Source organism: Trachymyrmex cornetzi, unplaced genomic scaffold (assembly GCF_001594075.2).
Source record: "Trachymyrmex cornetzi isolate Tcor2-1 unplaced genomic scaffold, Tcor1.1 scaffold147, whole genome shotgun sequence".
Taxonomy (NCBI): domain Eukaryota; kingdom Metazoa; phylum Arthropoda; class Insecta; order Hymenoptera; family Formicidae; genus Trachymyrmex; species Trachymyrmex cornetzi.
The window spans coordinates 1,757,098-1,767,013 of NW_017296059.1; the positions used below are offsets into that span (position 1 = coordinate 1,757,098).

Consider the following 9,916-nt stretch of genomic DNA (forward strand, 5'->3'; position numbering starts at 1 on the left):
CGGACTTTCGGAGATCGAAGATCGCGAATAAACGGGATAACAAAACCGACATCACAGACACCCTTAGAACATATATAAATGGAACGGACGTTGCCTATACTTCCCATGGCTCGCGCTGATACAAACGTCTGTGCGAGAGAAAGGTAGTAAGGGATAAATGTTCCCAATGCGCATGCGCAGCATCACGTTTTACACACTGTGTAATGTACGAATGCGTAAGAAACACTAACCAACTGCACAATTCACACAGATGACGGTGCTGCGCATGCGCATTGCGAATATTTATCCCTTACTACCTTTCTCTCTCGCACAGATGTGGCTTCACGTTCAGCGCCCTATCACCTATGCCCCTTCCATTTATATATGTTCTAAGCAGATACCACCGACATAACCTAATCGAAGTAAATGACGTAAACATCCAGAATGCGCATGAGTAGTAATATAAAGTTGTTATCGCCATCTGGTGATTCGGTGACATTCCGTGGTCACGTCAAACTCAAGAAACGAATGGGAGTGTCAGGTGTCAGGGGACTGGTCTTTCCTATGCGAGAATTTTATCGTTACTTATCAAACACTCTGTATATGTAAACCAAGTCCCCTTCTTAGCTGTGTGTGCTGAAGTGTAATAAATTCTATTCTATATATTTAAGAAAAGGATATTACGAAACACAAAAAGTATTTAGGATGATGAGATATCTCCTTCTTGGCTAGCAGAAACTTTTCACATTAAAAATTTTTCTTGCCACGTAACAATTACGAATTATACCTTTCCGCTTCCTTGCGTGCATGGTTTTCGGCAAAGCGTAGGGCTGTCCTCTCGACAAAGAGACGGTTACTTTTTCTCAGCTCTCTCTTGATACGATCAGCGTGCATCTGCCTTAGATATTTCCGGTACTCGTTATAATCGTGCAGCGAACACTTCACGTCCATATTATCTGTGATTAGATCGGCTTTCAGTAGACATTTTCGATTAATTGGTCTAGAAAAGAACTTGAACAGATGCTCGTCGTGCAGAGGTTCATAAAGGAATTTGGTTTCATGGCAATAAGGATCGCTCAAATTAAATTCTAATTTCGGTCCCCATAATTTTCTCCCCACTTTGCGCCGCGTAAAGCTGTAAGCGCCCTTTGGTCCAGGTATCATTGGTATTTTATGCTCCAGAGGCATTATCTTCCATCCCGGTAAACCGAACTTTGGCACGGCGCCTTTCGGTTTAGGAACGGTCTCAGCGAGCCGTTCTAAATCCCTGTTTCAAGGAATAATCCTCGACTCACTAATCTGTTATCTTTTATATATTTGTATTTTATTTTTTATATATTTATATACATATTGTATACAAAATATGTATAACTTATGAATATATGAAAGTAAGAACTATTAATTAATAAATAATATTTAAACCTGAGAAATTTGATAAATTCATTTATATTGTCATATGATTATAAAAGGAAAAATGAACCAATCACTTAATGTTAACATTGTTAATTTCACATATTATTAAAAATTTGGTTTAAAGTTGATTTCTAAAGTTTAAATACGAATTAATTTATTAATATTAAAAATTTCATTCTGTCCAAACACACACACACACACACAAATAAAAATATATAGAATATAGAATATATATAAATATATAGAATATATATAAATAAATATATATAGAATGTAAATATAAAATCTTCTCTAATTTACTTCTAATTTGTAGCATAACATGAAATTTGCGTTTAAAATATTAAAGATTATAGATTAAAATTTATTAAAATATTTCGTTACATAGGTTAAATACATATAGATATATACATTATATGTAGAAAAACACAATACTTACGTAATTCTTTTAATTCTAATCATAATGCGCATTGATTTATGAGGTACGAAGTAACCATTCACGTCGTTAATTTAGAACATGTTAGTTCTATTTTCTCACAGCATATTTAAATTTATAATAGTGCACAAAATTATTGATATTTCAATGGGGTACGCGCATGTAAATTTTATCGGTTTTTCCTTCATTTGTTTGATAAAATAAATCATTAAAAAAATACAATGTGTTCAGTACCATTACTTCTATACTATTTTTAAATATTGTAATATCTATAATATAAAGTATATAATTATATAAACAAGCGGTGGTTTTCTTTAAAATAAAATAATGCAGCAAAATTTGCCACAAATGCCGTTTTATTGGCACAAAATTTGACATTTTCAATGCAATGAGAAAATTTGTTGTTTACACTGCACTCTAATGTCATATACTAAATCTTAAAGCGTACTTAGGTATCTAATATTTAGATATGTTATCATCTTAAATTACATGCACGCAGTACTGATAACGGCATTTATTAGAAAACGATGGGAACTCTTATTTGTGTGTATATGTGTATTTTTATGCAAGCATGCTAAATAGGTGTAAAGTCAAAATGTAACAATCGTATGAATCTTATTCCTTAAATCGTTCCGTTTTAATTTTATTGAAAATCGTAAATTAATATAACGAATATTTTTTACAATACAATGTAAACAGTAGCCTGTGATAAACCCTATCTCCACATTGTCTTGTTAAATATATAAATTGTATTATATTCGTTTTTTTAATCTAAACACTGCTGTAATTCTTTATTTTTAATTAGATTTAATATGTAATTATTCTTTTTGCGTTAGGATGGAAAATCAATGTGGGATCCTAAATTTTATACAACGCTATCTATGGTCGAAATGATACGCATTTTCCAGGGCGATGACGACGTTACCATCCCACGCCTATCTCAAAGATTGATAATTTTGCATGAAGTTGGAAAAGTTTTGTTGGACCACTATAATGGTATAAATCATTACATGATAATATTTCATATGTATATTTTTCCTATTTTTACATATACATTTTTACGTACACAAATTTGTATCATTTTCGTTCATTTGACATATGTATTAGGTGTTGAACTTAATTCCTCCCGCTCGCTTAATTTAAAAAACAATGTTCTACACCTTTAAAAAATAAAAAAAAAATTTTTTTTAATGTAATATGCTAAAAAGTGTGTCAAACTTTTTAGCATATTACATTACAAAAATTTTTTTTTAGTTTTTTTAAAGGTGTAAAACGTTGTTTTAAATTAAGCGAGCGGTAGGGATTAAGTTCAACACCTAATATATAATTCGTTCAGTAGCGAAATTCTGTCACTTGTTATGCAATCGTTATGAGTTTCTAGAAATTTTTTACTTTTTACTCCCTAGAAACTTCCTAACAAACATTAAGTAACAGTTATATAATTGTTAGTTGTTAAATTGTTAATTTCCTACTTAACAATATAACTATAATATAATACATATGTTATATTACAGTTACATTGTTGAATGAGAAATTACAACTAACAATTATACAATTACTATTTAGCATTTGCTGGATGTTCGTTTATACTTCTGTTTTTTTCCCTTATTTGATTTAAACGCTTTAACTTTTATTTTCGCCAGGATAAAAGACGATTCAAAATAAGGAAGAGATCTTGGATAAGTTATATTGGAAAAATATACAGTTTTAATTGATAAACCTTACATATTTAACTGATTGATAAGATTTCGTTTTGTTACAGGTACTTTCGCAAATTGTATCAAATCATGTGAACACGATGCTATGAAGTTGATGGTTACAATTCACGATAAATTCCCGTCATATCACGACGTAACAAAATACGGCGGACGATCAGGTATTTGTTATCGGTTAATATGATGAAGAATATGCGATATTATACAGGATATTTCCTGTAACTTGATCATTTAAGATATATATCTCCTTTGTTTTTGACGATACGAGAAAATACCACAGGAGATCTTGTTCGATTCGAAGGAGCATATATTACAACTAAAAAAATTTTAGATAGAGATCAACAAGAATGCTTTTGTATATCACAAGTAATTTTAATTATTATATTAGAATGCGAAGTTTATACGGGATAAAAACCCATATAACATACAAACGCAGAAAAACGTAAAACAGTAAGATGTAAGTAGTAAGCGAAGTAATCGGCTAAATAGAGAACGTAAAGCAATAACGTAAGCAGTATAGCAAATCCAAATTGATTTGCTTATCGCTTATATCTTACTATTTCTATTTTTTTTTACCGCAGCCTCAAATTTCTCTATAAAAACTTCCAAATACAAATTGTTTTTATTGATTAATGAATGCTACATAATTATAATGCTGCACACTATTTCTGTGATCAATTATAAAGTAATATATTACATTTGTGATGTACACTCTCTAAATTATTTGGAGTGGACTCTCATTCTAAAAGAGTGAAAATTGAGCCATTTAAAAAAAAAATGATTCAATTTTCAATCTTCGAGAGTAAGGTTTCACTGTTTAGTATGAAATTCACTCTAAAAGTTTTAGAGAGCATTATAATTATATATATAATTTCGTAATATGATGAGATTTCCATAAACTTCCTTTCAGTTAAATTGTACACTAAGGCGTGGACATTAGTAGCCGATATATGGGCCTATTTTCACCTAGAACATGAACTTTGGATTGAAATAAAAGGAATAAAGTATTCTACCATATTTGCTGATTATCGTATGGTTCAGGTTTTCAATCATTTCAATGTTCTTGTTTACAGTAAAAGATTCTTGGACACACTCGAAAAAGAGGGTAAGGCATTTATCACTTTTTATCGATAACATATCCTCCGTTTTTCATTGAAGATTTTTTACATTATTCCATTCTCTGAATATTTTATTTAATATATAAAAATTATATTCTTTAGACGAATTTAATGCCTAAGAAATATCATATGTATACATATATTGCGATAATTTGAATTACATTACAGAATATAAGTAATTATTTACCGTGAAATATACGTATATTCCTTATCTGCTTCTATCGCTCTTCTTGTTTAAAAAAGGGAGATTTATTTAAATTATTAATTTCACTCAATGTGTAATTTATTTTTGTTTTAACATTTTAAATGTTATATTATATTATCATACTCATTCGATTTATTATATTATATTATAAGTAAATATTGGGAACAACGAACTCACCTCTAATGACATATACATATTGTCAAGATCCTGCGTGATCCTCGAAAGATTAACCCGCGCTTGTTATTCGTTCAAGTTATTAACAAATAAAGTTGACAATATAAATGTATGTTTAATTGTATATTTTAAATTATAATTATCACAAATAACAATATCCTCACCCCCCCCCCCCCCCCCCCCGGGCACTCACAATCAGATAAGGGTTAAGTTGGGTTAGGTTATGATTAAATCGGGGTGTGGTGCAGGGAGAGGAGCGGAACCCCTCAATATATGTCAAGATCGAAGTCATTGTAGGTGAGTCCGTCGTTTTCAATATTTACCTATTATTATTTCTCTTACCGTATTAATTATGATATTATATAGAAATGTTTACATGTATGTAAGAGATACTTTTTGTTAAGGGATACAATTTTTTCGCCAATTTTAATTTCTATGTGGAGGATATTATATTTATTGTATTTATCACATATATAGTAAAACACGTTGTGTTTTCTTGTAGCCTTCTTTTTACATGGGAGTAGAGAAGAATTAGAGATGCGCTGTTGTTCACTTATGATAATAAGATATCTGCATCAAATGTTGATGGAAACACTCAAGCAAGATACATTCATAAAACGAATACCCGAATTAAAGTTGCCAGGTTTCGATTGTACGTGTCTGCTTGACAATTTTCTGTGGGACTATCGACAAGTACATGATGAGCAATTGAAGAAGAATGTATTATGCAACGTCTACACTGAGAACTATTAGAACAATTTATATTGTTACAAATTGTAGTTTGGATAATACGTTTTCTCATGTTTTATTCATATCATTTATATTATAAACGCATTTTCAAAACGATGGAAAGGAAACTTAACGTGATCAATTTTGATTTTATATTTCTCGATTAAGATTGATTTTCCTTAAGGGCTCACACGTTTCTCGAACCTGAAAAGTGGTCAAAATGTGATGAGAAATTGTAAGAAAACTATTGGGCTAATCGATTTCATTTTTTTTTTATTTTAAAGATAGACTCTTAACGAGCATAAACGTACAAATAAATTTAAAAAATAATAAAAAACATGTCGACTGCATCCAGTGGCGTAGAACGTGTTTTTTTATCGTGTCAAACGGGTATGATTCAGCTCGTAATTTTTATCTGAAAAAAAAATTTCAAATTTTGTATCATTTTTTAGAATAATAGTTATCGGGTCACGAGAGGAATTTGAGAAAAAAAAAATTACGGAAATGGTCATAATTTGAATGAAAAGTCGTCATTTTCACCCAAAAATATTGTCTATTTTTTATTGCTATTCGAAAATGGTTAAATTTAATCAAAAAAGCTCTCGTGACCCGATAGCGAATCTGATTTAGAATGTGTATGCCAAAAATAAAGTTAATCGGACGAATGGTGAGGCAGTTATCATGCCCACCGTTTTGAAAAACGCTGTTTCGAGAAAAACGCGTTTAAAGTTTTGCAAGGATAAAATAAAAAATTTTTACTTACGCTTAATCAGCGATGCCTGCACCATAAAGTTGGCCCTCCTGTGCAGTATGACCCTCTTCTGACTGCAATCTGCTCTATATTTCAACGACAGTACATCCAACCGGTAACCGGTTCGAATTCTGACCTGTTCTGACCTACGGAGCGACCTGACTAGTTTCGTTAAAGCAGCTGTAACTTCGTCAATAATTCGAATATCGAACTTGTTCTGGTCTTAAAATGTTTCTAAGATATGTACCTTTTAAAATAAGCAAAATAATCAATTTTTTGAAGCCGAGAAACGTATGTGAGCCCTTAAAAGAAAAGATTCTTTTAGCATTCTGATATAAAAGTATTTGTAATGTTTAAATAAGTATTTGTAATATACCTAACTAATATATAATTAAATGTACACAATTACAACTAATAATTTACTTGTGTAATATATTATTATTAGTTATATATATTGCAATAATAATATTTCAGACAACGAAAAAGTTCAAAATCGAAACATAAGACATTTGTCTTTTAGATATAATATATCTTTTAACAAATGTCTCTAATACGTCTTTTAGGCGTCTTTCAGACGTTTTATGTTTCATTTTTAGATGTTACCTGGGATATCATTACTAATTATTATTAATCATTACTAAACACAATTATACAGGATGTCTAGTAAGTTTTGACAAAGCACTTGTAGAACGGATAAATTGAGTCAAAAAGTCTTCTACTATTTTGCAATTTTTACTATAATTAAGAAGATATTAATTACTAAAAATTGCCGAATATAATCTTTAATCATTTTTTACTCAAATACTGTCAACTTTACAGAAAAATTACAAAAGACAAAAATTGTTTATTTTCTTCTCATAGAGCTCTAAGAATTTTTCAGAATTTTTTATCAATGTTTAGTACTACATTTTCTTATTTTTAGGTTTTTATTAACATGAGAAAATTCGGTACTAAAAAATTCTCAGAACTTTATAAGAAGAAAATAAACAATTTTTGTCTTTTGTAATTTTTGTCTCTCGCTGTTTTTCTGTAAAGTTGATAGTATTTAAGTAAAAAAATTATCAATCAATATCCAGCGATTTTTAGTAATTAATATCTCGTTAACTATTGCAAAAATTGCAAAATGATAGAGGACTTTTCGACTCAATTTAATCCGTTCTATCTACACACAAGTGCTTTGTCAAAACTACCAGATATATATATATATATATATACACACAAACACATATAAGATATATATATATACTCTATATATATATACACTATATATACTCTATATGTATATATATATATACACATAATTTAAAAAACGTTGAATTCTAATATTTTTAGGAAGTTAATTCTATTAAACACTGACGTATATACGTATATATAAATAATTTCAACGTTACTTTTGCTTGTTACGCATTGTAGAAAATTTAAAAAATGCATTATTTTTACTAAAATTTTCCTATTTCTATGTACTTATATGATTATTATAATTAAAGTTTAATTTTAATAATAAAATACTTTATCTCTTTTAAATATAAAACACTTTCGTAATATATATTACATTATCTAAATTAAAAGTAATATCTAAGATTATTATTTCTTTTTATAACGTGCAAGTTTAACTCTTTCGATAATCCTTTTTTTTTGCGACGTGGTAACACGTACCCCTCGAAACCGTTTCACTTCCATTCGAAACATTTTTTCGTATTAACAAAAATAATTGAAATATTCAAGATATTCGATCTAAGTAGACAACTCTGTATATGTAAAAAGAAATCAAGTGTGCTCTTTTTATGTTCTTATATGTAAAATTTTAGGTACCGGAAAAAAGAGAAACGGAAGGTAAAAAAGATTTTGAAGTATGTAAAAAAAGTAAACGCAAAAGAGTAATATAGGGTAATTTGTCAAAATAACTAAACAAGTCATATAACACGGGATATCACGAATGTAGGATTTCTTCGTATAATCAAGAATCTTATTGTTATTATGTTATGTTTATTTTCTATCACAGCTGTAAAAGGTACACAATTACGGTCGAAATAGTCGCTGTCAATACTTGAGAACTGTAGGTTCAATTTAACTTAACGTCATGATTGCATCTTCCTTTCCTACGATTCCGTGTTCAATAGAAGAAATTATAGGAAAAAAAATAGGATTGGACGTATTTATTGACAAACATGGAGTGAAAAAATTAGCAGAAAAGGTTTGATCATTTTTCCTTTATCTTTTTTTTGAAATTTTGAAATAATTCAGGATTGATGATAACTTTTTCGTGATTCTTCAAAGAAAGCGAGTGAAAGTTAGAGATGAAAGAGAGAGAGAGAGAGAGAGAGAGAGAGAGAGAGAGAGGGGGGGGGGGGGGGGGGGGGGGGGAGGGAGGGAGAGGGAGAGCAGAAGTTACATTAAGCGCAAAATTTGAAAATATAATTTTAACGTTGCAATGTAATGAGAAATAAAGTTAATAAAAAATTCTAGAACAAAATTTTTTTTATTTCATAAATTTTACGAGTTTGTCGATTATTATTTCGCGATGGTTTATTTCAAATCAACTAACAATTTTAAATAAACAAGTGAACACATACAAAAGAAAACGTATTTTAATTATTATAATTTAAAATCTATTATTTTGGAAAGACTAATTATATAAAAATTCATTTACTTTGCATCTTTGATTTATTCCTTTTATTTGTACTTTTACTTTATTATTCGATAATATCTTTAGATTCCTTTAAACATAAACTGTGGCAGGAAATCAAATAATCTCACATTTCATATATTACAAAATATAATATATGATTTTTAAAAATATAAATAAAATAAAATTCTGCAATCAATTAAAATTTGTATCACAAAGCAAGTTCTGTTGAACAATAATATATTTTAATAGGTGGTAGAGTTCATGCTGTCTGATAATAAGAATACGTCGTATACCTTTATACGACAATTACCCAACCTCTATCCTTCTTTCTTCGATATTGTAGTTGGGGATTGGCTATTTTTATTGCACACGTTAAATTTTTCGCTTCGGATACCATATAGTACTAAACAATGGACAGTTAACAATTACACAGGATTTTGGGCATTATGTGCCGCCATCAAAAGAGCTATCGATGTGAGTCTAACTTAACCTTTTTATTTTTATTTTCTTTATCTTTAAATGATATTCATGAATATAAAGATTTTCTAATTTATATATGTATATTAATATTCTTCTGAGGTACTTTTAGCGTGATTCGGTATAGTGTTTTGTTTTTACATAGGCTGTGTTCTGATGTACACTGACAGTACTGAAAATTTATAGTTTACGTCACATATTATATATATAGATTTTCGGTACTGACAATGTATATAGCAACACGGCTAATAGATAGAATTAAAACTTTTTTATATTATATATATATATATATA

General features: G+C 29.3%; 2 protein-coding genes across 2 annotated transcripts in view; one reads left to right on the forward strand and one right to left on the reverse strand.

Moving 5' to 3' along the window:
• Positions 1–1,988, reverse strand: part of LOC108757908 (fibrous sheath-interacting protein 2) — a 6,148-nt gene extending 4,160 nt beyond the window's left edge. The window contains exons 1-2 of the mRNA XM_018502606.1: positions 1,829–1,988; positions 767–1,246 (exon numbers count right to left, since the gene is read on the reverse strand). Coding sequence (XP_018358108.1) covers positions 767–1,246; positions 1,829–1,860 — 512 coding nt within the window. The 5' untranslated portion in view covers positions 1,861–1,988. The remainder of the gene's footprint in view (positions 1–766; positions 1,247–1,828) is intronic.
• The window catches only part of LOC108757909 (UPF0553 protein C9orf64), a 10,652-nt gene extending 4,790 nt beyond the window's left edge, over positions 1–5,862 (forward strand). Inside the window, exons 3-6 of the mRNA XM_018502607.1 lie at positions 2,662–2,821; positions 3,588–3,701; positions 4,451–4,645; positions 5,540–5,862. Coding sequence (XP_018358109.1) covers positions 2,662–2,821; positions 3,588–3,701; positions 4,451–4,645; positions 5,540–5,790 — 720 coding nt within the window. The 3' untranslated portion in view covers positions 5,791–5,862. The remainder of the gene's footprint in view (positions 1–2,661; positions 2,822–3,587; positions 3,702–4,450; positions 4,646–5,539) is intronic.
• Positions 5,863–9,916: the final 4,054 nt, after the last annotated feature.